Raw genomic sequence first — 26,967 nt, 5'->3', positions numbered from 1 at the left:
GCCTCTGCCTTCCCACCAGAACTCTGGCTGCAGCTGCCTGGGGCAGTGGGCACTGGCGGGAGTGGGGTGCCTGGCAAAACAGGGGGGATGGGCGGGCCACGAAATGGGCAGGGCCACGCACCTCCTCAGGCTCTGGGCACCACATCCTGGCAGGAGATGGGCACATGGCAAGTGGTGCTTTAGCTGAAGATGGCCTTTGGGGTAGGGAGGAGCAGACGCTGTGCCTGGACTTTCACCACAGGGCTGGAGAAGGGCCTCCCCTGGTACTGGAGAGGGACCCATGACCCTTAGCCTAGGACCTCAAGGCTCCACCCCACCCTCCTCCCACCACCAGCTCCCCAGCAGGTGCCTCTTTGGGGTTTAGAGCTGACCGAGACCTCTGAGATCACCCAGCCCCACTTTATAGAGAACCAGACTGAGGCACAGAGAGGGAGGGGCTGGGGTCCCATGGAACAGTTCCTGGCCTCTGGACCAACTTAGCCATACCGGAGGTCAGCACTGCCCCTGTCTCCCACTGGAGCCCACGGACACACATGGCTCCTTCAGGCCGACTCCAGCTGCTGCCTGGGTTCCCCCACAGCCCTCCCTTCTCCCTCAGGCAGGTTCTGGGCCCCCGGGCCCAACGAGGGGGTGTGAATCAGCACGTTCACAGCAAGTTCAGCCTCCTCTAAAACCGAGGAGCTGGGGCCCTGTGCCTTAGCAGTCCCTTCCAGGTTCCCGGCTACATGGCCCCATCAGGAGAGCTGGCTGACCAGGGCGGGACGGAGGTCTGCCTGGGGCAAGAGGGCTCAGGGCCGCCCAGGATGGAGACATAGGACATGGCTGCAAGTGTCTCTGATTTAATGTCACACACTGTACACAGATGTGCCCAGCAGGCTGGGCCCTCCCCTCAACCCCTTCCAGGCATTATTAAGCCTAATAAATTAGTATGAAATTAAGCCCCAAGGAGGAGCGCAGACACGGCTCCCTGGCGGTCACAGTCACTGATGGTCTAGTCTCTGCCTGGGTGGCATCCCACATCAGGCTGGCCTAGCCTTGATGGAGGGCCTGGCCCCCCTAGGTGGGACCTGACCCCCTCACGTGAGCTCAGGCTCCTGCAGAGGCTGGGAGCGAGGCCCAGGGTGCCCCCACACAGCCACCTGCTGCACCTTGGGCTCAGCCCAGAGGCCTCCCTTCCATGGAGAGGGGAGAGGCAGGACAGGCATTCTGCTCCTGGAGGGAGGCGGGAGGCAAGGCACAAGGCACGGTGTTCCTTGAGACCACCACAGGGGCCCGGGGAGCCAGGGTGCTTCTAAGATGGAGTTCTCAGCCCCCTCAGGCCCCCAGGGCCAGACTGGAGCTAGCTCTCTGCCCAAGAGCTCCCTGCGGGGACAAGAGGAGAGCAGGTATCAGGAAGCCTGACAGTCGATAGCCCCGGGACCAAAGAAGGAGTGGGTGGGTAGGAGTCACCTCCCCCGATGCCTGCCTCATTCCCTTCTTGGCTTCCTTGGGAGGGGGGGGGTTCCTCCTTCTTTCCCCCTGAAAAGTGGCTCATATGTCCCAGGAGGTGGTTTCACTGGGGACCAGGCCACGGGTGGCCTGGGGAGCAGAGGCTGCTGGGCCCCTGGGGGTGGGAGCATGGGGATGTCAGTTACCCAAGATGTTGTGTTTGCAGAGGGGGCAGGTCTGTTGAAGGAGAAGCCAGGGGTCTATGCACTCCCGGTGGAATTCATGGAGACAGGGCAGGACCCTCAGGCACTGGATGAGAGGGAAGAGGGGAAGGACAGAGGATGAAAGGCTGCAGCCCCAGCCCAGGCCCCAGGAGGAGAAAACCCTGAGTGGCCTTGGGTGAGTCCCCGCTCCCCCCTAGAGAATGAGAACCTGGGACAAGTGGTGCCCAGCGCTAACCCTATGAGCCACTGCCTCCGAGCCTTCTGGCTGGTGTTTTGAGATTATGATGATAACAGCATTTCTATAGCACCTACTATGTGACAGGCACTGTGCTAAGTGATTGACAAGTTCTCACAACCACCCTTGGAGGTAGGTGCTGTTGTTATCCCCATTTTAATGTTGAGGAAACTAAGGCAGGCCTGTGAAGTGACTTGCCCAGGGCCACACAGCCAAGGCTGGATTTGAACTCCAGCTCCCATAACTTCCTAATGCCTGCACAGGGTGTCTCAGTTTTAAAAGAGTTGGTCCCTCCCATTAGCTCATCAGATCCTTCCTCTGGGAGGCCGGCATGTCTGGGGCCGCTGTCCCATTTGACAATGGAGGAAGCCGGCCCAGAGAGGGGCTCATGCGTGGTGGTGTGGCCTTAGGGTGGGAGCCCCGACTCTTCAGTGCCCGTGTGTGTGCGCGCGTGTACACATGTGAGCCAGTAAAACCTTCGGATGCACAAAGATTTCTGGGCCCCCAGCCCTGCCCTCTCCTGGCCCTCACCTGGTTTCTGTGGAACTGGTCCAGGCAGATGGCGCAGGTCTGGATGTCGGGCACATTGGCCCGGTGCTGGCGGCCCGGGTGGTAGCGCCGGGTTTTTAGGGCTGATAGTGCCTGCAGGATGTGCTTGAGGTCCAGCTGGGGAGAGGAGGCACCAGTACATCAGGGAGAGGTTGAAGGAAGGGGAGGGGCTGCAGGAGGGGGAGAGGGCTGCGGGGGCTCTCACCTGGGGGTCAGGCTCAGGTGGGCCCTGCTGGGCCTGCCTCCGGGCTTGAATGATGAGCCCCATGCACAGGAGCAAGGCCACCAGCAGGATGGTATTCCACAGCTTCTGCAGGTACTTCTGGAGGAGGAATGCTGGGGTCAGGAGGCTCAGCCTGGCACCCAGGGAGCTAGGCTGCGGAAGCCTGAGACCCCACAGAGCTGGGAGGGCCCTAAGAACGGGATGCCAGATGGGAGGGGCTCTAGAACCGGGGATGTCAGATGGGAGGGGCTCTAGAACCGGGGATGTCAGGGCTGGGAGGGGCCTGAGAACAGGGGATGTCAGGGCTGGGAGGGGCATGAGAACAGGGGATGTCAGAACCGGGAAAGGCCTTAGAACAGGGGATGCCAGGGCTAGGAAGGAGCTTAGAACAGGGGATGGCAGCTGGGAGGGGTTGCCTACCTCAGTTGGGTTGTATGTAGTTTCCTAACTACATTTTCTTTTTACCTTTGCCCTCTGTTTGCCATAACAATCCTTTCCAGGTACAGAATTACACCCCCCCAGCTCCCCCACCCTCTGCCCATGGACCTCCCCATCCCTGTAACAAATAAGTTACACAAACCCAACCCTCCACATATGCCGGGTGACCCCTCCCTGCCATGTCTCCAACCAAACCAATGCCCTCATTTCAGAGGAGCCTGAAGCTGGCCCTAGGAAAGGTGACTTGCCCAACGTCACTGGGCACAGCCAAGCCTAGAGCCCCTGACTCCCAGGCTGCTGTCTCCTGCTGTGCCCCTCAGCTGCCCAGAGAGCCCAGGAGGAAAGTCCTCACGCATTGTCTTGCTGCCTGGCTGACGCTCTTCATACCCTCGGCATCCCTAAGGATCCCCATTCTCCTGCCCTCTGGTTTCCACCTTCATTCAGCCTCTCAGCCCTCCCTCCTGGAGCACTTCTGTGACAGAAAGTTTCCCTGTCTCTGGCCTCTCCCTTTGCCCTGTCCATGCAGCGCATACCACCAGTGATTGCTCTAACTCCCACATCATCCCTCTTGCTCTGAAGTCTCTTGTGGCTCCCTAGGACCCATTCCTGTCCCAGACATTTATCAATGACCAAACTCCTCAGCCGACCATTCAGGGTTGCCGTCCTCCCCCCCACCCCAGTCTGGCTCCAATCTACCTTTCCAGTCTCCCCCCCCCCCAGTCTGGCCCCTTTCATGGGAAGCCCTCCCCCAGAGGGAGCCATCTGGTTCAAGAAGCCACCATCCCCGATGGCCCAGCTGAAATCCTCAGAACAAGCCACACCTCTGGAGGGCTTTAAGGTGGGCAAAGCACATTTTCAAACATTCTTAAAAGAGTCTTGGTGATGTGGGTGGCCCAAGGGGCAGGTGATGGGCATATCCTCACTGAGGCTGAGTGGTTCAAGCATCTTGTGCAGGATCCATAGCTAGTCTACCACAGTACCTATCACCTTGATTCTTCACCTGGTAAGTAACATCTGGTGTTATGGGTACAGGCGGTTATGCCAGCTTATGCCCCTGCCCCCTTAGAGTATGAGGTTCTGGAGGGCAAGGAGTGTTCCACCCATCCATCCATCGTCCATCTGGACATTTCTTACACCCCCACTGTGTGCTGCAGGGCATACAGAGAGGGCTGGTATCAAGTTTCTAGGAGATATAATCCTTGCCCTCAGGGAGCTTCCCCTCTTGAAGAGGAGCTAAGACACAAAGCATAGTAACTATAATATACATGACGGTGAGTGCTCAGAAAAGGGGTAACCAGTGTGCTCTCCCCCAGGGAGATGGAGAAGGCTTCATGGAGGATGTGGCTTGGCCCTGGTGAGACTGGCCCCACAGGCCCCCACTGGGCCCCGGACCAATTGCCCAAGCCCACACAAACCTGGACCCTGGAGCCACTTTCTCCGGGGCAGATCACTCCTTGCCACTCCCCGTAGAGGCCACCCCGAGACAGGCCACAGGTGGACCAGAGGGTCAGTGTCAGGCCCACGTTCTCCAGCAGCATGGCCTGAGAGGTGATCTTGGCCGTGGCCTGCAGGCCCCTGCCAGGGGAAAGACACAGACAAGACTGGCATTCTGACCCTGTCCCGGGGCCCTGGCTGGGTGGTCCAGTGAGTGGCAGAGCCAGACTTGCCAGGCCTATCTCTGAAGGGCTCTTCCCACCACACACTGTTCCTTCGTTCACTGAACAACTGGCCCCCTTCCCTTTCCCTGGGCCCATTTTACAGATGAGGAGACCAGGGTCTCTAGTGAGAGAAAGGCCCCAAGACAGCGGGGCAAGGCCCGCGTGTTGGGACTGTGGACTCACATGTCCTGGCTCCGGATTCTGGGTCCCCACTCACCCCAGCAAAGCGCTCAGGAGTTTAGTGACATTGTCGGACATCTGGACCACAATGACCGGCTTGGAAAGGACTTGGGACACATCCAGCTTCTCGGTGAGTGGGAACAGAGGGGTCAGTGGGCAGGCTGGGGCTCTCCCAGGCAGCCTCCCGGCCTCACCCCTGCCCTGGCCTGGCCCGGCCCACCCTGAGCCTGCCTACCTCTCGGACAGCATTCTGGTTCAGGGCCAGGATGAGCAAGGCAGAGGCACCCAGGACCAGAGCGCGCTTCATCTGCGGGGCGGGACAGAGATGGAGACGTGGGCACAGTCAGACCCCTGGTGTCCCGGAGATCCCCAGGGATCTTCCCTCCTGTCCCCCTTGGAGCCTTAGGCCTCCTCCCCTGAGAAGTCCTCCCTGACAGCACCGGAGGGATCTCTCCCCAGTCCATTCTCCCAGGATCCTCTCTGGCCCACCCTCCCGTCATCGACAGTCACCTTGTTGACCACAGCGGAGGTGAAGGACTCCTCAGGGCTGGCTCCCTGGGCCTCCGCCTGCTCCTCACCCACAGGGACCACTCCAATCCAGTCATCTCCAGCCTGGAGCTGGAGCTCCCCATCCCCCACCTAGGGCGAGGAGGACTGTGAGGAGGTGAGAGGCTGGGGAGGGGCTGGCAGTGACCTGGGGGGTCAGAGACTTCTGTCTGGAGTCCTGATGGGGGTGGGGTGGGCAGGGGCATGGGGTACTGCTTTCATGAATGACTTGTATTCTTATAAATTTGATTTAGTTTTCTATATATTTTGGGTTTGGTTTGGTTTTGTTTTTTTAGTGAGGCAATTGGGGTCAAGTGACTTGCCCAGGGTCACACAGCTAGTAAATGTTAAGTGCCTGAGGCCGGATTTGACTCCTGACTCCAGGGCCGGGGCTCTATTCACTATAGCGCCCCCTAGCTGCCCTGGGAACTGATTTCAAAATCAGGGCTCATACATTTAGGCCTAGAGGGGATCTTGGAGGCCCACACTTGGCCTCACAGGGTTTGGGGGAAGCAGAGGGAGGATCCCAAGCCAGGCCTGCAGTCACTAGAGTCAGCACATTCTCCCTCTAGGAGAGGCCTTTGGGGCCCAAATCTGGACTGTGTGGGCTTTGGGGGCAGAGACAGGGAGGAGGGTCCTAGGACCTAGAGCAAGTTCTAGAGTCTGAGAGTATCCAGTTTGCTTAGGGTCTGGGTACCCAGGGCCAGAGGTCTGAAGGTCAGGTTTGGGGTCCGGGGAGGGCCGGGGTCTGGCCAGGGTCTGGCCAGGGTCCTCAGTGTCTGAGTCTGGAAGAGACGCCAGGGGTTCAAGGTCAGCCCTTCAGTACCAGGGTCTGGGGTGTGAAAGGAAGTATCCCAGGCCAAGCCAATGGTACAGGGCAGGGGCACCTGGGTCTAGGTTGGCAGAAGTTTGGGGCCTGGGGCAGGGTATAGTAAAATGAACACTAGGTTAGTAGTAGGCCTGGGTTCAAAGCCTGCCCCTGACTTCCCTTGTGCCCCTGGGGCCTCTGTTTTCTGATCTGTGAAAGGGGGTGGTTAGACTGGATGGCATTGTAAATTCCCTTCCAGCTCTGGGATGCTGTGGGGTCCAGGGAACATGGGTCCAGTAATGGGGGTTGGGTGGGCAGATGCTGGAACTTAGGGTAACTGCTTGTCTGGCCTGTGGCTCTAAGGTAAAGAGGGGCTGGGGTTTAGGATTTAAGCAGGTCTTAGCTGTAAGGTATCAGTCACAGGATGCAGTTTATGAGCAGATGCCAGGGGCAGGGGCTTGGCAGTGCCCTGAACTGAGCCAGCTCTGAGTGTGGTGGAAAGATGTTTGGCTGGGGGTGGGGATCTCTCCCTGGCCTAGGCTCAGGTCAGGGTTCCTAGCCAAGGTTTGGGGAGAGTGAATGGTTTAGAAAAGTCTGGGACCCCTGGGGCTTAGGATAGAGGGTTCCAAGCCAGGCTTGGGACAGATTCTGGGGGAGAGGGGTGGGAGGTTGGTTTGGGAGGGTCACGGCTTGGTTAGGTCTGGTCCCAGCTGGGGAGAATTGGTCTAGGGAGATCATAGCCCTTTGGGCTTGAGAAATGTGGATGGGGACCTGAAGCTGAGAAGGGTGATGCCAGGCTGGGGAAGGTGACCAATAAGAGTGGGGTGGGGGGTCATGACCCTTTGAGCTGCCTTTAGAATAGGTCTAGGGCCCTAGACCTCAGGTGGGGGCCTAGGATAGAGGAACTCCAGTGAGGGGGGGGGTGGAGCAAGGCTTTGTGGGGGAGGGGGAGTGGGGAGGGAGAGGTCATGGCTCCCTGGGTCAGGCTTCTAGTAGTGGGACCAGCTGAGCCTGGGGGCAGGTGGGGATAGTCTGCCTCCCCCCTCCGCTGGCTTTGGTTGGAGGTTCCCAAGTTGAGAACAGGATGGGTCCTGTTAGGGGTCAGTGGCTCCCTGGGTTGGGGTCAGCCCCCAGTTTGGAAAGGAAGGGGGGGGTCATAGGGAATCCCAACCCATCATCTCTCCTTGTCCCCAAGGTTTTGCGGTGACTGGGGGGGGGGTGTTGTGGTTCCCTGGGCTGGACTAGAGTCAGCCACCAGTGTGTGTGTGTGTGTGTGTGTGTGTGTGTGTAAGAGCACGGGGTTCGTGCGGAGGTCCAGCCCCCTACCGTCCCTCCTGCACCCAAGACTTCAAGGTGACAGCCAGATGGGTTCCCAGATTGGGGGAGGGGGTCGTGGTTCCCTGGGCTGGACTAGAGTCGGCCACCAGTGTGTGGCGGGGGGGAAGAGCACGGGGGTCGTGCGGGGTCCGGCCCCCCACCGTCCCTCCCTGCCCCCAAGGCTTCGGGTCCCCAGGTGGCAGGGGCGGGTGGCCCAGGAGGGGCCCGGGGCCCGGGTGCCCAGCTCGCTCACCAGCACCAGGCGGCCCTGCAGTCCGGCTCCGGCTCCGGCTCCGGCTCCCGGCGGCGCGATCCGCGGGGGCCCGCCCAGCAGGGCACCCTGCAGGGTGTAGCTGGCCTGCGGCCGCCGCAGCCGCACGTCCACCCGCGCCCCGCACCCGGGGCTGCCCAGGCCCAGGCCCAGGCCCAGGGGCAGCAGCGCGGCCAGCAGCAGCAGCGGCGGCGGCGGCGGCGGCCCGGGCCGCAGGAGCGCGGGGCCGGCCATGGGCTCACGGAACGCGGCGGCGCGGCCGGGGAGAGCGCACGGGGCGCAGCGCGCGAGGGGGGCACCTGGAAGAAGCCCCGGACGCCTGGCTAGGGACCCGCCCGCCCGGACAGCGACACAAACACCGGCCGGCCGCCGGCCCGGCCCGGGGACGCCCTCTGCAGGTTGCGTAGAGAGGGGGCGGGCCAGGGGGCGGGCCAGGGGGCCGGGAGGAGGGGCCGGAGGAGGGGCCGGAGGAGGGGCCGGGCCGGGGAAACCCAGACCGAGAGCCAGCGATAAGGAGAACCTGCCGGAGAGAGAAATGGAAACGCAGAGAAAGGAGGAGAGAGGGAGGGAGGGAGGGAGGGGGAGAGAGAGAGAGAGACAGACAGACAGACAGACAGACAGACAGACAGACAGACAGACAATGAGACAGGCAGAGACAGACTTCCTGGGACGTTTGGATTACTCTTTAAGAGATGGGTAGGACTTCAACAGGTAAAGAGGGGGAGGAGAAAACATTCCAGGCATTGGGGACACGTGACTAAAGGCACGGGCATAGGAGGGAGGACAGGGTGTATTTTGGGGAAAGATAGTGGACCTGTTTGACTGGCATGGTGAGTGCATGGAGAGGAAGCATGTGACATCGGGCTGAAGAGTCAATCAGGAAGAATTTATTAAGTGTTTATTAAGGCTGAGGTAGGGCCAACCTGATTGCAAAAGGCCGGAAATGCCAGGCAAAGGGGTCTAAACTTTACTCATAGGGTAGGAGGGAGCCATTGAAGGTTTTTTGAGCTAAGGAGAGATAGGACTGGGTCTAGGGTCTGCACAAAAGGAAGATTTTGGCCATGGGGTAAGATTGGAGGGAGGAGAGAACATTGGCAGAAGCCCAGGAGGATAGTAAGTGGGGATTGGAAGCAGTGGTGGCTCTGGGAATGGGGGAGGAGGGGGTTTGGGGAAGGGGTAGAATTCCCAGGCCTTGGTAATTGATTGGTTCTGAGCTCAAAGCGTCCAGGAGACTCCTAAGGTGATTAACAGGGAAGGACCAATGACTCTGGAATCTGAGTGAGGAAGTCCAGGCCTGGGGGAAGGAAGGCTCACCTTGGCCTATGTCCTGATAGACCATCCAGCCGGCTCTGAATGGTAGCATCCTACAGGCTCTCGAAGGTCTGCAAAGTGATCAACAGACTATCTCACTGGCCCTGGAATGCTACCCTCCCTCCTCGCTGCCTCCAGTACCCCTGGCTTTCTTCAAAGCTCAACTCAAAGGCCATCATTAATCAGGAAGGATTTATTTAAGCTGTACTGTGTGCCAGGCACCGTTCTAGGTTCTGGGAATACAAAGAAAAAAGAAAACCAGGGGGCAGCTAGGTGGCACAGTGGATAAAACACTGGCTGGGAATTCAGGAGGACCTGAGTTAAAATCCAGCCACAGACACTTGACACTTACTAGCTGTGTGACCCTGGGCAGGTCACTTAACCCTCATTGCCCTACCAAAAAACAAAAACAAAAACTGAGGTCCAATGAGATTAAGTGACTATTTTAAAATCATACAGGGATTACATATTAGAAGTAGGCAGCACTTGAACCCAGATCCTCTGATTCTAGCTACAGCCCTTTTCACTGTCCACTTTAGTCTGTGTATCCCCAGCAAGTGCATAGTCCTTGCCACACAGTAGGAATTTTTTTTTTTTTAGTGAGGCAATAGGGGTTAAGTGACTTGCCCAGGGTCACACAGTTAGCAAGTGTTAAGTGTCTGAGGCTGGATTTGAACTCAGGTCCTCCTGACTCCAGGGCCAGTGCTCTATCCACTGCGCCACCTAGCTGCCCCACAGTAGGAATTTAATAACTATTTGTTGATTGAATCCTATGGCTTTGTGAGGGGGTTACCACAGGTGTGGCTATCTGTTTTGCACATGAGGAAAAGGCTCAGAGAAGTGACAGGACTTGCCCAAGGTCACCCTGAGTGAAACAGATGGGAGAGAGAAGACAGGCAGAGGCAGAGAGATAGAGATGGGGAGAGGGAGGGGAGGAGACAGAGGGAAAGGGGAAAGAGAGGCAGGGACAGAGCCCAGAGGGGAAAGAGAACCGGGAGAAATGAGGAGCTGGAGACTGGTAGAAACACGGAAGGATGTGGGAAGGCAGAAGGAGCAAAGAAAAAGCCAGGCTGGGAAAGAAAATAAACTGAAGGGAGGGAGGGAGAGAGAGGAAGGGAGGAAGGAAGGAAAGGAGGGAGAAGGAGGAACATATGGATGGAGGGAGGGAGAGAGAGGAGAGGGAGAGAGATGGAGAAAGAGGAGAAAGATGGAGAGAGAAAGGAAGAGATGGAGGGAGAGGGAGGGAGAGAGAAACAGAGAGACAGAAAGAATAAAAAGGAGGAGAGAGTATAAGGAGGAAGAGGAGGAGAGAGGGGAAGAAGAAGAGGAGGAGGAAGAAGAGAGAGAGGAAACTGAGAACAGAGACAGAGGGAAAGAAAGAAATGGAGAGATGAGAGATGCTGGAGGCAGAGCTGATGCCTAAGAAAGCAGCTGTGTCTGCCCTCTCTTTGCCAGCCCCAGGGTGCCCACCATAGCACTATACAAAGTTGATACTCAGACTGGGCCATCTTGCGTGTGTGTGTGTGTGTGTGTGTGTGTGTGTGTGTGTGTATGAATATAATGAGTGAATTTTTGACTTGTGGTTGAATGAAAGACCCCTCTCTTGGCCCCCTAAATACATGAAGTCAGCTTAAATCTAAGACTAAGTTGGGGAGAGGGTGTTTCTCCTCTGAGGAGATTGGGCCGGGGAGGGGCAGGCTTCCCTGGTTCTGGGAACCCATTTGCTGGTGTCCATGGAGAACAGGAGCCTTCTCGGGGAGTGTGGAAGCTCTGAGACAATTCTGGGGATCACCCTGAGGAATCCTGGCAGATCAGTGGTGAACCTGCTTCCCCCACCCCCACCCAGCCCACAGGGGCCCCACTGTGCCTCTGGAGGTGTTGCCCAGCCTTCGATCTTGGGGATTCCATGCTGGGATCCCGAGCCAGGGGCCCTGATATCTGTCTCCAGAGCCTGACAAATAACAGAAGCTCTGTGCTTTCCTTCTCGCTAAGGCTCCTAGGTGATGGAGAAGGAAGTGGATTGTTCAGGCCCGCCCTGGATCCCTGCAGAGGACACGGGAGCTCATGGGAAATGGGGGCCCAGTGGGGCTGGCCTCTAATCAGAACAGAGATGTAGATGGCTAAGCTCCCCCAACTGATTCCGAGTTGACGCCTGGTGCCTGCTGCAAGGTCTCTCTGGCATCTGCTTAACGCCCATACCAAACTAGGCTTCCCAGTGTATACCCTGGTGAGTGCTGAGTCATTTCCTACCACTACACATTTGCTCAGGCTTTGTCTCTCACCCAGAGCATCAGTTCTTCAGAAGCATTTGGAAAAATGGGGCTAATGATTCTTGTACTCCCTCTCCCATGTGGCTGTTGTAGGGATCAAGAGACGACCTACCAACAGGCTGTGGAAACTGTTACACTCACTCGTGAAGTGGAGCAGTTTCTGATTTACCCCCTTCTTAAGGCCTGGATTAAGTGTCTGCCTCCTCCAGGAAGCCTTGCCTGACTACTCACAGGGTCATAGGTATACAGCTAGAAGGGCTTTTAGAGGCCATCTAATCTAATCCCCTGTTTTTACAGCAAGGAAATGGAGGCCCAGAGAGGTTAAGGAACTTGCCCAGGCTCACACAGCCAGGAAGTATCTGCTAAGGCAGTATTCAAAGCCAGATACCAGCTTGCTGGTATAATGGATAGAGTGCCAGACTTGGGGTCTGAGGGATCAGAGTTCAAATTTTTCCTTAGAGCATGGGGACAATCAGCAAAATGGGGATAATGTTAGTGCCCGCCTCAGCTAGATGGTGCGAGCATCAAACGAGATAATACGGAGAAGGAACTTTGGGGACTTTAAACGACAACAGAAATGACAGCTGTTGTTATTGTCGCTGTTGTCACATAAGCATTTAGTGGTGTCTGGCACATAGTAGGCATTTATTATAAACTTATTGACTAAATGGTATGACTTTTCTTTCTGCTGCTTTTGACATTCAGGTTTTCTGATAGGATGTCAGAGCTTGGGGGTGGGGGGGGAGCAGCCTTAGAACAGGGGATGTCAGAGTTGGGAGGGGCCTTAGAACAGGGGATGTCAGAGTTGGGAGGGGCCTTAGAACAGGGGATGTCAGGGCTGGGAGGGCCCTTAGAACAGGGGATGTCAGAGTTGGGAGGGGCCTTAGAACAGGGAATGTCAGGGCTGGGAGGGCCCTTAGAACAGGGGATGATGGACATAGGAATCAGGAAATGCCAGGTAGAAGAGGAATTTATACCATTATTGTTTTCATCTGTAATGTCATTGATTTTAGTGCAAATTTAAATATACACCAAATAAGCATTTTCTTTTATCCATCAGAAAGTAAAAGGAGCCTGTGGTCAACTGATGAATATATAGGTATGCCAATAAAAATAAAATAAAGGGTAGCCTGTATAAAAGCTGAGCCATAGTAATCTTCAGCGACTCAATTTTTATGACCCTATACCTAACTTAAAAATCCTTAACAACACATAAAATGGGGTAGCCAAATTACATTTTAGGAAATAATGCTGCTGTTGATAATCAAGTCTAATGGGGCAGCTAGGTAGTGCAGTGGATAGAGCACCGGCCCTGGATTCAGGAGGACCTGAGTTCAAATCTGGTCTTAGACACTTAACAATTACTAGCCGTGTGACCTGGGCAAGTCACTTAACCCCAATTGCCTCTCTCTCTCTCTCTCTCTCTCTCTCTCTCTCTCTCTCACACACACACACACACACACACACACACACACAAAGATAATCAAGTCTTCTGCCATCTTTTGTAGGAAAATGGAGATAATTATAAATAATGCATTGGTTTATTATTGATACTTGCTTAAAACATTAGATTCTATAAAGATTTCTCATGCCTGAAATGGTCAAAAGGTATGAACAGGCAGTTTTCAGATGAAGAAATCAAAGCTATCTATTGCTGTATGAAAAAATGCTCTAAATCACTACTGATTAGAGAAATGCAAATTAAAACAACTCTGAGGTACCACCTCACACCTATCAGATTGGCTAATATGACAAAAAAGGAAAATAAGAAATGTTGGAGAAGCTGTGGAAAAATTGGAACACAAATGCATTGTTGGTGGAGTAATGAACTGATCCAACCTTTCTGGAGAGCAATTTGGAACTATGCCCAAAGGGCTATGGAACTATGCATCATACCCTCTGACCCAGTAATACCAGTGCTAGGTCTGTATCCCAAAGAGATCATAGAAGGGGGAAAAGGACCCACATGTACAAAAATATTTATAGTAGCTCTCTTTGTGGTAGCAAAGAATTGGAAATCAAGGGAATGCCCATCAATTGGGGAATGGCTAAACAAGTTGTGGTATATGAATGTAATAGAATACTATTGTGCTGTAAGAAACGATGAGCAGCACAACCTAGCTAATGTGGGGATGTTTTCCATGACTACTCATGTATAACTTTTATTGAATTGCTTGAGTTCTTGGGGGTGGGGAGTGGGAAGGGAGGGAGGAAGAGAAGTTGGAACACAAAGTTTTAAAAAAATTGATGTCAAAATTTGGTTTAAATGTATTTTGGAAAATAAAATTGTAAACAGGAAAAACAACAACCAGTGAGCAGGAGGATTTCAGAGAAACCTGGAAGGACTTACATGAACTGATGCTGACAGAGAGGAGCAGAACCAGGAGAACATTGTACACAGTAACAGCAACATTGTGTGATGATCAACTGTGATAGACTTGGCTCTTCTCAGCAGTGCAATGATCCAAAGCAATTTCAGAGAACTTATGATAGAAAATGTTCTCCACATCCAGAAAAAAGAACTGTGGATTCTGAATGCAGATTGAACCATACTGCTTCTACTTTGGGGCTGTTTTTTTCCCTATTTTTTGAGGTTTTTCCCTTGGTCTCTGATTCTTCTTTCACAATATGACTAATGCAGAAATATGTTTAATGTGATTGTACATATATATATATAACCTATCTATATCAGATTGCTTTCTGTCTTGGGGAGAGGGGAGGGAAGAGAGGGTGGGAGAAAAATTTGGAAGTAAAAATCCTTATTTCTATTTCCTTTAGTTCATATTTTGTGTGTGTGTGTGTGGGGGGGCAATGAGGGTTAAGTGATTTGCCCAGGGTCACACAGCTAGTAAGTGTCAAGTGTCTGAGGTCGCATTTGAACTCAGGTCTTCCTGAATCCCGGGCTGCTGCTTTATCCACTGCGCCACCTAGCGCCCCCTTTTGGAACTAAAAATCCTATGAAAACAAATGTTGAAAACTATCCTTACATGTAACTGGAAAATAATAAAATACTTTTGTAAAAAAAAAAAAAAAAAAGATTTCTCTTGCCTGAGGTGCACTGGTCCAATGATCAGAGAAGAGCCAGCCAGGCACATCTGAATTTATAAATTAGTTTGAATACCAGCATTTGGCTCCTTACTCTTGCCTTGTTTTGGGCCTCCCTACATTTCCAACTGTGTTTTGAGAATACTGTAGAATGTTTTGTAAAGCGCTTTGAAGAAGCACTGAGATGTTATGCTAGGGGGTTTTGTCCTGTTTTCCTTTTGCCCCTCATGTATGAATTTTACTGGAAATGGTTTTGAATGAATTATAAAATGCACAGCTTACATTATCATTACACAAATATTTGATCAGATACCTTTTTTTTTGCTTTTAAACACCAAACAAACAAACAAAAAGAACCCTAGCCCCTGGATTTATATGTTTATAATTTTATTTTCCAAAATATGTAAAAACAAATTTTGACATCAATTTTTAAAAAACTTTGTGTTCCAACTCCCCTTCCTCTCTCCCTTCCCACCCCCACCCCCAACAACTCAAGCAATTCAATACAAGTTATACGTGAGTAGTCATGAAAAACATCCCCACATTAGCTAGGTTGTGAGAGATAGCCTCTGGATTTAACTTTGGGAAACTTGTCACGTCTTTGTAGCATTGTGATTGTATCCTATCCCTGCTTTTGAAAAGAAAAGAAATAAAAGTAATTGAGAAGTATACATTTTCATACTTTTTCCTGTGAAAATTAAAAAAGAACAGAGGATGTGAGATCTGGGAGGGGTCTTAGAACAGGGGATGTCAGGTCTGGGAGGGACCTTAAAACAGGCGATTTCGGGGGCAGCTAGGTGGCGTAGTGGATAGAGCACCAGCCCTGGAGTCAAGAGGACCTGAGTTCAAATGTGGCCTCAGACATTTGACACTTGCTAGCTGTTTGACCCTAGGCAAGTCACTTAACCCCAATTGCCTCACCAAAAAAAAAACAAACCTCACAAAAAACAAAAACAAAACCAAAAAACCAACAGGGGATGTCAGAGGTGAGATGGGCCTCAGAACAGGGGATGTTGGAGCTGGGAGGTGCTTTAGAACAGGAGATGTCAGGGGTGGGAGGGGCCTTAAAAATCATATAGTCATTTTACAGAGCACATTGCAGTCCCAAAAGGACAGAGGACTTGTCTAAGGTCTTGTAGGCAATAAACACTTTTATATCATAGACTGCTCTATATGTGAGTCTTTTCCCTACAATAACATCTCCAATGTATATCAGCCTTTATGGTTTCAAAGCTCTTTCAAATCTAGGCTCAGACGATTCCTAGGTGTGTCACCCTCAGCAAGTCACTTATCTGCCTCAATTTCCTCAACTGAAGTGATAAAAATAATACCTACTTCCCAAAGTTGTGAGGATTGAATGAGATTCTATGGGTAAAGCATTTAGCACAGTGCCTGGTGCACATCTTTTCCTTTATTTGATCTTTGTTGTTGTTGTTGTTGTTGTTGTTGTTTTGCGGGGCAATGGGGGCTAAGTGACTTGCCCAGGGTCACACAGCTAGTAAGTGTCAAGTGTCTGAGGCTGGGTTTGAACTCAGGTCCTCCTGAATCCAGGGCTGGTGCTTTATCCACTGCGCCACCTAGCTGCCCCCCCCCATTTGATCTTAACAACTCCATGAGTTAAGATAGGCAGGTAGGATTGCCCCCATTTTTACAGATGAAGGAACTGAGGCTCAGAGAGGAAGGAGCTTGACTCAGGCAAACCAATGAACTGTTCTGTTGTTGCTGTTATTTGTTTTCAAAGAGAATCGATGACATCATGGGGTGATGCTGTGCCCTGTGGGTGAGTTGGATTGAAGTGAGGCAGGGCCGCTCCAAGTCATCAGCCTCCCTTTCTCTTCCAGAGGCATCAAAATCCAAAGGCAAGAGAAAAGCCAAGGTGAAGGGAGATGGCCCAGGATGCAGTGGGTGACCTTGGCATCTTCGATGTCTGACACTTGAGCTCCTGCTTTGGTCACTTTCACGGTCCATTGGAACAAATTCTTCTCATTTGCCCAGTCCTCCAGGGAAAGTCTTCCCTCACTTGGGGCAGACACCCCCCTAACTCACTAACTGGTTTGAGGCCCGTTGGTTACCCTCAACCTGGCTTAGCCCATCTGCCCAGCAGGTTTTTGCTGGGTGTGGCCTCTGCCCAGCTTCTGGGAGCCACAGGGGAGAGCTGGGTAGCTGGTAGAACACCAAAGGTGGGTGTGCTAGCAGCCGTGGGAAGGGGCTGAACTCGACACCCTGCCACCTCCCACCCCAACACACTCCCAGCTCAGTCGGTCTCCAGCCCACCATTCCAAAACTTGCAGCTTTCCACTCTCCAGGGATGCCTTCCTCCTTCAGTCAATCAAGCATTTTAAAAATAAGTTTTTATTGCTATTTTCTGTTTCTTATATCACCATAGTATGTCACGTAGCCCTCCGCCTCCCTGAAAGCCAGGATCCCATATGGCAAATAAGATTTTTTTAGAGGGAAAAAAAAGGCAGCACTACTGATGGATATGTTGAGAAAGTCCAAAAACCTGTGCCCTGAATGACACCTGGAGACCCCCCCCCCACCTCCATGAAGGGGTAGGATGAAGGTGTCTTCTCATCTCTTTTCATTTGAGTCCTGCTTGATCTACTATTTATTCACTTATTTATTTGTTTGTTTATTATTTACTTGCTTACTCATTTATTTATTTATTTTGCAGGGCAATTAGGGTTAAGTGACTTGCCCAGGGTCACACAGCTAGTAAGTGTCAAGTGTCTGAGGCCAGATTTGAACTCAGGTCCTTCTGCATCCAGGGCTGGTGCTCTACCCACTGTGCCATCTAGCTGCCCCCTGGGTATATCTTTCTTTACATTTACATTGTGGTATGTGTGGATAGAGTGCTGGCCCTGGGTCAGGAAGACCTGAGTTCAAATTTGACCTCAGACACTTACTAGCTGTGTGACCCTGGGCAAGTCACTTTACATTGTCTGCCTCAGTTTCCTCATTTGTAAAATGACCTGGAGAAGGAAATGGAAAACCGCTCCAGTATCTCTGCCAAGAAAATCCTGAATGGGGTCATGAAGGATTGGACATGACTGAAAACAACTAAAGAACAATGAAAGTCACTATGTACATTGTACCTTGGCTCTTCTGATTTCACTCTGCATCAGTTCACAAAGATCTTTCCATTCTCCTCTATATTCATCACATGTCTCATTTCTTATAGCTCATTCATATTCTGTTACATTCCTGTACTGCAATTTGTTTCACCATCTCCCAGTCAGTAGTGGGCATCTACTTTGTTTCTAATTCTTAGCTATCACAAAAAGGGATACTATGAAGACTTTGGAGTACATGGGGGCCTTCTTAATAGTTTCCATGGGGTATAAGCCCAGTAATGGAGTCTCTAGTTCAGGGGGCATGGGTATTTTAGTCGTTGTATTTGCATAATTACAAATTCCTTTCTAAAATGGCTGCACCATCTCACAGGTCCACTGGCAATGTATTAGTGTGCCATTCCAACATTACCCAACATTACTATTAACATTTTTGGTCATTTTTGTAAGAAAGCATTTACTATGTGCCAGGCACTATAAAAAGTCTCCTCAAGGAGTTTATAGTTCAATGGTTAGGACAACTGTGTACATATAAGGAAGTCAGGGAGGTTCCCTTCCACAGGGTCTAGCAGAAGGTCCTTAGGATTGTAAAGCACATTAATGACTAATTGTAAGGCAAAGGATTAGGTCACATTATCCATCCCTCAAAAATTGACAGTGGCTCCCTATTGCTTTCAGATTCTTCCTGGCATTCAAGGCCTTTCATGCTTTACTAGGGTTTGCCCTAAGAGTAGCTGTGGCATAGTGGAGAGAGCACTGGCCCTGGAGTCAGGAGGACCTGAGTTCAAATCTTACCTCAGACACTTGCTAGCTGTGTGACCCTGAGAAAGTCACTTAACCCCAATTACCTTAAACATACAGGGCCATCTTCAGTTATCCTTATGTGTATCTTGCCACTGGACCCAGATGGCTGTGGAGGAGAGAATAAGGTGACCTTGCACAGCCCTCCCTCACTTAAATCCAATTCCCTGCAAGTCATGACATCAGCCCAATGTCATGGTCCTTTTTGAGAACGAAGGACCAATAATAACAACAGGGTTTGTCTCAACCTCCTTCCCTGGTCTTATCTCAGAGACTCTCTTCCTTGAATACTATGGTCCCACCAAATGGCTCAGCTTGATCCCTTAAAGGCTCCCTGGACCCTTTTACCTCTGGGCCTTTCTTGGGGTATCCTTCTCTAGCTTGGAATGAGTTCTCCATCATTTCCATTGAGTTCTTCGAGCCTAGCTCAGAGTGGACCCAGTGCACTCTGAGACTGGCCACAGCCGAGACTCCTGGAGTCCACAGGCTCCCCCCTCCTTCACCAAGTCTCTTCTCATTCTGAGAGTCCCACCCCCTGCAGCCCTTTGCTCTTCTCGGATGCCCTTATCCTGACCTGTTGGTGGTTCCAGTTATCTGTGTTTGTGTCTTATTTCCCCTCCTAGACTTTGAGCTCCCTGGGGCCAGATGGCATCCTTCCCAGACTTTGTGTCTCCTCCAGCACCCCCCCACAGGGCTCTCACTCACTGGCAGGAGCTTTGCTTGGGTTTCTAAAGCATCTTATTTTTATTGATCTGCACACACTGCCTTGATTCCCAAATATATCCTTTTCATTTGTCATAAAGATTCAGCAGGAAAGATAAAGAAAGGTAGTTTAGCAGAACTGCCAATGTCAACCTTGCCTCATAGTGGGTGTACTGCTCCAAACCCTTAGGCCCCCACTCATGTAAACATGGGAAAGAGCTTTAACATTTATACAATAGTTTTAAAAATTGAATATCATTGGGACAGCTAGGTGGCGCAAAGGATAGAGCACTGGCTCTGGAGTCAGGAGGATTTGAATTCTAATCCAGTCTCAGACACTTGACACTTACTATCTGTGTGACCCTGGGCAAGTCACTTAACCTCGATTGCCTCGCCCCCCCCCAATTTGAATATCATTAATTAAGAGATGGGAGGGGCCTCAGAGATGGTACAGGAGCCTTGCTGGAGAGCTGAAGGGACCATAGGGGCCACCTATTCCATCCCCCCTTATGCCAAGGAGGTAAAGGGACTTGGCCAAGGCCACTCTGGTAGCAGAATCTGGATTTGAACTCACGTCCTCTAACTACAAATCCATTACATCTACTATGACTCCTTCATTTTACTGATAAAGAAGCTGAGGCCTAAAGAGCAGAAACATGTTCCTAAGATCACCCAGGAAGTTGGGGACAGAGCCAGACTCAAATAGAAAGAATATGGCTCCAGTTTCAGTTTTCTTTCTTTCCTTCCCTCCCTCCTTTCTCCTTCTTTCCCTCCTTCCCTTCTTTTTCTTTCCTTCCTTCCCTTTTTTCTTTCCACTTTCCCCCCTTCAGCTGTTGAAAGCCAATTTTAAAATTGACTATTAACCTTTTTTAGCCTCAAAAAACCAAACAAACCCATCATTTCTTTTCTGCCTCGAGAAGTCTTGCCTCATCTCTTACCTTGCCATAGTCACTGAATGGGTGTTGCCTCAGATAAGCTGAGACCTGGGAAAGACCTTAGCTTAGAAAGGCCAAGGTCTCCCGTGGCATCCGGAGCCTTCTCCGGTCACCCTGATCTATATCTTGTCACTGGACCCGAATGGCTCCAGAGGAGAGAGGTTGATGACTTTGCACAGCTTTGCCTCACGGCGAGTCAAGACATCACCCTGCTGACATCATCGATCCTCATGGAGAACAAAGGACAAACAACAACAAGGAATTACTGCTGGGAGAGGCCCTAGAACAGAGAAGAGAGACTGGCAGAGCTTCCCTGACATCCCGGCTGGAGGCGTTATTGTCGTATTATAGAAAAAGAAACTGAGTCTGAGGGAAATTAAGTGACTACTTCAAGGTCTCCGTGTCCCATCCACTCTCCAAAGACCCACACTCTCTTCTCTCCTTGTTCCTTCTGGGTTCTTCCCTATGTCCTTCCACGTTAGCATCTGGAATCAAGGAACCTGCAAATCCAATTGTGGCCGCCAGGGGGCACAAAGGATAAAGAGCCAGACTTAGAATGAGAAAGACGGGGAGTTTGAATCCTGCCCCCTACCAGCCCTGAGACTTAACCCTTATGGGCGTGTTGGCAACTCTATAAAATGAAGGTGAGAGACCCCATGGCTTCTAAGGGTCCTTCCGGCTCCAAGCCTGTGCCCCTAGGAGAATCACTGGGATTGAATGAGCAGACTCCTTCCCTTAAAGAACAGAGAGGGTCCCTGGTCCTGCACCCCTTGCCCCCATATGTTGAAGATGAATCATATTTGATTGTGTGATTGAGGCTTTCCCAGGTCTTGAGCCATCTGGGTTGGGGTGGGCTGGCTCATTCTTCCTCTAGAATAGAGGGAAAGGGGCTAGGTCTGTTCTGGCCCCTGGGGCATTGGAGGGGGGCAAGGCAGGCAGTGCCAATTACATGTCTGCTCTCCTGCCTGCATCCCAAGACCTCCCAAGTTCTCAGATGTTGGACATTTCTTTTTATCTCAAGTTAATTGCCCCCAGAGGCTTCTGGGAGGGAATTACTGGGCATGGAAAGAGATTAGATTAAGCCCTGGCAGGGAGGGGCAGATCCAAAGAATCTGCCCTGTTTGTCTGGGGAGCAGGAGGTTAAATATGGTCCTTGAACCCTCATACTTCTACCCTGAACCCTGGCCAGCTGTGGATAACTTCTAGAATCCCCAAACATGATGCCTTGGGTATATGCCCCAGTTTTTCCTGGGCTATTTCTTTTTTTTTTTGGTCAGGCAATTGAGGTTAAGTGACTTGCCCAGGGTCACACAGCTAGTAAGTTTTAAGTGTCTGAGGCCAGATTTGAACTCAGGTACTCCTGATTCCAGAGCAGGTGCTCTATCCACTGTGCCACCTAGCTGCCCCCGAGGATGACATTTCTGAAGGAAGGTGAACTCGATGACCTGTGAGGTGCTGTCCAACTCTGGCATCCTAGGAGACAGCACCATAGCATCAACTGAGAGCAGCCTCTTAGAGGCAAGCTAGTCCCGGGGAGAAGTGACTTATCCAGGGTCCTACAACTGGCCTCAAACTTGGTCAAAGTGTTCTTCCCACTGAACCACATTGCCTGATGTTGTGAGCTCTTCGGGAAGTCAGGTGTGTAAGACACACATAGGAACCAGCTTTGGGACTGCTGAGTCCTTTAAAGCAGGAGAACAGGAAGGAACAGGAGAAGTTAATCAGGCCCTGGGCCATTGATAGGAATCAAAGGAGTGACAGTGCTGGCAGCTAGCAATGATAGCACCTACCATGTGCCAGGCACTGGCCAAGCATTTTGCTGATATTACCTCAGATTCCACTGTGACACCCCTGCCCCTGGGAGGCAGGTGCTTTTTTTTTTTTTTTGGGTGGGGCAATGAGGGTTAAGTGACTTGCCCAAGGTCACACAGCTAGTAAGTGTCAAGTGTCTGAGGCCAGATTTGAACTCAGGTCCTCCTGAATCCAGGGCCAGTGCTTTATCCACTGTGTCATTTAGCTGCCCTGGCAGGTGCTATTATTAAACCCATTTTATTGTTGTTGTTGTTGAGTCTGTTTGTGTCTGACTCTCCATGACCCCACTGAGGGTTTTCTTGGCAGAGATACTGGAACGGTTTGCCATTTCCTTCTTCAGTTCATTTTACAGTTGATGAAACTGAGGCAAGCAAGGTGAAGTGACTTGCCCAGGGTCACACAGCTAGGAAGTGTCTGAGACTAGATTTGAACTCAGGTCTTCCTGATTCCAGACAGACCCAGTGCTCTATCCACTGGGCCACCATGGACAGGACAGTGTTAACTAGGGAGTAGCCTGTGTTCTTGAGGGATGGTGGGGGTAGAGGTCAAAGATGTTCATTGGGACTCCCTCCCAATGGGAAACAGCTAAGTGGTGAAGTGGATAGAGGGCTGGCCCTGGAGTCAGGAAGACCAGAGTTCAAATCCGACCTCACACACTAGCAGGGTGACCCTGGGCAAGTCACTTCACCCTGTTTGCCTCAGTTTCCTCATCTGTAAAATGAGCTGGAGAAAGAAAGGGCAAAGCACCAAAGTATCTTTGCTGAGAAAATTCCTAATGGGCTGACAGAGAGTCGGCCATGATTGAAACGCTTCAACAACAACCCATCTCTAACCCAGGCTGGGCACCCCTGGGAATCTAGGGAATCTGGGAATTCCCTCATCCCGAGTTAGGAAGCAGCTGGTGTTTTCAGCCCGATTTTACAGTGGAGGAAGCTGATGCCCAGAGAGGTTAAGCAACACACCCAGTGCCACACAGCTACTAAGTCACAGAATTAAGCGGGCCTTGAACCCGGGTCTCTAGATTCTGAGGGGGAGGCATAGCCTAGAATCACAGAGTAGGTAGGTTGGGGAACAGCATGAGGCAGGCAGGGGTGGGGGCAGGACCCGGGAGCCTTGAGATCTGACCTTTGTGGGAGCGAGAGCCTGATCCTGGCCCTGAGCTCTCCCACCGGGAACACCTGCTGGTGCAGGCCGCCCCCCGCCCCTTATCCCCTGCTTCCTGCCCCCTGGCCCCCTAGTTTTCCCATAACTGGGACACTTCATTCTAAAGGGATTTGACTTCCCCAGAGACAACTGGAGACGGGTGAGAAAGAGCCAAGGGATTAGACTGAGAAGATGATACGAAGGGAAGGGCGGCAACGTCATGAGCTGAGCTCAGCCTTGGGAAGGGGGGCCAGGAGGGAAGGGGGATTTATGTCTTTAGAAAGCCCAGGGCCCAACGGGAGGGGCGGCGGGTGGGGAGCTGCTCAGTTTCTCCCTATTGTGCCCTGAAAACAGATATTGCTGGCACTGCCGGCCAGGGCTTTGGGGCTCTGATCCCCCACCTGGGAAGTGGGCAGGTGCAGAGAGGATGAGAGGCCAGGCTGAGTGAGACCAGGGCTCCTCAGATGGCAGGGCTGAGGAGGCTTCACAAAGGCCAGGAATTGAGAATGGCAGGCCTGGCCTGGGGGCGGGGGGGGGGGGGGGGCTTAGGCCCCAGATGGTGGACAAAGGATAAAGGGGGACACTCAGACCGGGGGATGGGAGACACCAGAGAAAGGATGGGAGACACGGAACAGGGATGCTTTGGGAAGGGTTTTTAACTACTCCCAAAACGTTCCCAGTGAAATAGCATTATTAGCACTCCCTTGTTTAGGCAATCAACAAAACAGGGCAAAGAGCCCAGGTTTGTAGCATTTCCCCAACTCAGCAACAGGCCCTCCAGAGCCCTTTAAGTTGGTTCTAGCACAACCCTAGACAGAGAACAGGGCATGTTAAAAAAAAACAAACGGCAAAACTTAAAATAGAGAATGTCTGAGCAATGAGAGGGCTTAGAACAGGAGATGTCAGGGCTCGGAGGGGCCTGAGAACAGGGGATGGCAGAGCTCAGAGGGCCTCAGACATGCTTGCTGTGCCACCAGGGCATGTGGCTCCATATCTCAGCATCTCTGCTCGACTCTAAAAGGAGAGGGCTCTCCCATAAGTGAGGCCCCTTCAGGTCCTTTCCACTTCCAAATTGGCTGAATCTTCCTGACCTCTCTAACATTTCTCCACGATGCCTCAGACTTGGGACTGGCCGCTTACAAACTTCTCTCAGTCACTTGGGGGTATCCTTCCTCCATCTGGGCCTCTCTTTGGCAGATGATAGAATGTTGGACTTGAAGTCTGGAAGACCCGAGTTCTAATCCTCCCTCAAATACTTCCTAGTTCTGTGACCCTGGGCACACCAGGTAAACGCAGCCTCAACCTCATCTGTGAAATGGGGCTAAAATGAGCAGCTACCTCCCAGGATTGCTAAGTGGTCCAATGAGAGAACAGAGATTTTGCAAACCTTCATGTGCAATATAAACGATAATGGCTATGATTACTATGAAAATGAAGAGGGCGGCGCTAATTGATTCTCCTCAATTCTGGTCCATTGTGTTACAGACATTCCACTGTTCTCAGAAGCCCAGCTCCAGGATTTCCAACATCCTTCTCGAGGAGACAGGCTTAATGGGTTAGCGGGGTCCATGAGGGGGCATATCGGGTCCTGCATTGCCCAGGGCCACTGGATGCCTCCCTGCAGACCTGGAGCCCCGGGAGATTCCACCCTGAGGCCTTGCCTTGGCTGCACCACCAGAGAGCCCCTGGATCGGGGCAGGGCCCGCAAGAGGGCAGGGGTGGGGCGGGAGTGTCTTTCCTGTCCTACTGGTTGGAGGGGAGGCTGGCTCTGGGTTCTGGTCCAGGAAACAGATGCTACTGATAACACTGGGACGTTCATACCCTTCGCCCCTCCCCTGCCCAAAGTCTGGGGGGTGGGGCCTGAGCTAGTGGAGAAACTGAGGCTGGCAAGTCCCCTTAGCTTTTGTCACCGGCTTGCCAGGAAGCCTCAGTCCCCTTTCCTGTACCTCAGTTTTCCCTTTATAAAATAAAGGGTGGGACTAGATGGTCTACAGCCTTCCCAGCTCAGACAGTCCGTGTTTTATGGGATCTAGGGAGTGGCTAGGGAAGTGAAGGGCAGAGTTAAGGACAAGGGTGGGAAGAAAAAAAGGGACAAGATCTAACAAGTGGAAAATCCCAGGGTAGGGAAAGCTAAGGCTGCCATGGGCCATGGTAGAACTCATAGAATTTGGAGGTGGAAGTGTCCTTAAAGGCCCATTTTAAAGATGAGGAAGTAAAGGCCCAGAGAGGTTAAGTGACTCCGTCCTAGTGTCAGGGGCAACAGAGGTGGTGGGGGTTCTTAGGTATTACTCTTTGTGTTCTTTTTCTTTTTCTTTCTTTCTTTCTTTTTTTGTGGGGCAAGGAGGGTTAAGTGACTTGCCCAGGGTCACACAGCTAGTAAGTGTCAAGTGTCTGAGGCTGGATTTGAACTCAGGTCCTCCTGAATCCAGGGCCTGCGCTCTATCCGATGTGCCACCTAGCTGCCCCCCCCCCATTACTCTTTAGAGAATTACAACTCAATCGGATCAGAATAAAATAGGCTTTTATTTGGACACTTAGAGAAAGTGATCAGGAGGGAAGTCAAAGACTTCACTCACCTTGAGGGGAGGAGACAAGGGACGGTCCAACAGAAGAGAGGCAGAGGCTTTTCTAGAGGGTGGAAGGGGAGGGGACCATGGGGTGACTACCTGACTATGGAAAGTTCCCTTTGGGGGTGGGGAAAACTTGATGAGGGGTGGGATGGGAAAGGCTTGAACCAGGGTGGTGGTCCTGACTTCTGGAGTTCTCTCTGACCCCGGCCCCATCAGGCAGCAGCCATGCTTTATAGCTTAGGTGTTTCTGTCCTTTAGCTTCTCAAGGAGAGTTACCCCAGGCCCATATCACCAGGTTAGGTAACACATGTAGGGCCGGGTTTCCAACCTAATTCCTAAATCCAGGGAAGGGCAAGGGAATAAAGTGGAGCAGTGGAAAGTGCTAAATTCAAATCTGGCCTCAGTCACTTACCTAGCTGTGTGACCCTGGGCAAGTCATTTCACCCTGTTTGCCCAAGTTTTCTCATCTGTAAAATGAGCTGGAGGAGGAAATGGCAAACCACTGAAGTATCTTTGCTGAGAAAACTCCAAATGGGGTCACAAGGAGTCGGCCATGATTGAACAACCACCACTTTACAACAACCCTGTGAGGTAGTTGCTATTTTTTTTTTTATTGTGAGGCAATTGGGGTTAAGTGACTTGCCAAGGATCACACAGCTAGTAAGTAAGTGTCAAGTGTCTGAGGCCGAATTTGAACTCAGGTCCTCCTGAATCCAGGGCTGGTGCTCTATCCACTGTACCACCTAGCCCCCCCCCCATTCTCTCATTTTACAGATGAGGAAACTGAGGCAAATGGCAGTTAAGTGACTTGTCTAGGGTCACACAGTTAGGTAAGTGACTGAGGCCAGATTTGTACTGAGGGGTTTTCCTGATTCCAGGCTCAGGCTATTCAATGAGCCACCCTCCCACTGCATCCCATGAAAGTTATACTTCCGGGGCAGCTAGGTGGCGCAGTGGATAGAGCATCGGCCCTGGATTCAGGAGTACCTGAGTTCAAATCCCACCTCAGACACTTAACACTTACTAGCTGTGTGACTTAACACTTACTAGCTGGGCAAGTCACTTAACCCCAATTGCCTCACCAAAAAAAAAAAAAAAAAGAAAGAAAGTTATACTTCCTCTGTCCCCACTCCCAGTTATACTGAAGTGCAACCTATGGCCGGAGAAGCAAATTGACTCTCTCCAAGTCACCCAGTCTGGTGGTAGCAGAGGTTGGAAGGACTCAGTTTCCTCTTCTGTAAAATGTGGGGGCGGGGAGGGGGGACTTATGGCCTCTGAGGGTTGCTCGGGCTCTAGGACTGGGCCAGCAGGCAGCAACAGCAGCAGCTCCCAGGCGAAGGGGCATGGGGGCCTCCGGGACCCACTCCAGTCCCTGCTCTGTGATTTCCGCCCAGCCGCTGCCCGTCTCTGGGCTTCTCGGGTTTCCTGCT

At 51.8% G+C, this 26,967-nt stretch overlaps 1 protein-coding gene across 1 annotated transcript; it reads right to left on the bottom strand.

The window, feature by feature from the left end:
• Positions 1–823: 823 nt before the first annotated feature.
• On the bottom strand, positions 824–8,259 carry RNF215 (ring finger protein 215). The gene is made up of 9 exons (XM_043979622.1): positions 7,860–8,259; positions 5,446–5,574; positions 5,171–5,242; positions 4,973–5,058; positions 4,513–4,672; positions 2,642–2,758; positions 2,419–2,553; positions 1,635–1,737; positions 824–1,362 (listed from the first exon to the last, which is right to left on the bottom strand). Exons 1-9 carry the CDS (start codon positions 8,109–8,111, stop codon positions 1,340–1,342), a joined length of 1,077 nt encoding a protein of 358 aa, XP_043835557.1. The 5' UTR covers positions 8,112–8,259; the 3' UTR covers positions 824–1,339.
• Between the last annotated feature and the right edge of the window lie 18,708 nt (positions 8,260–26,967).

Source organism: Dromiciops gliroides, chromosome 1 (genome assembly GCF_019393635.1).
Source record: "Dromiciops gliroides isolate mDroGli1 chromosome 1, mDroGli1.pri, whole genome shotgun sequence".
NCBI lineage: Eukaryota > Metazoa > Chordata > Mammalia > Microbiotheria > Microbiotheriidae > Dromiciops > Dromiciops gliroides.
This window is presented reverse-complemented; position numbering and strand designations above follow the sequence as displayed.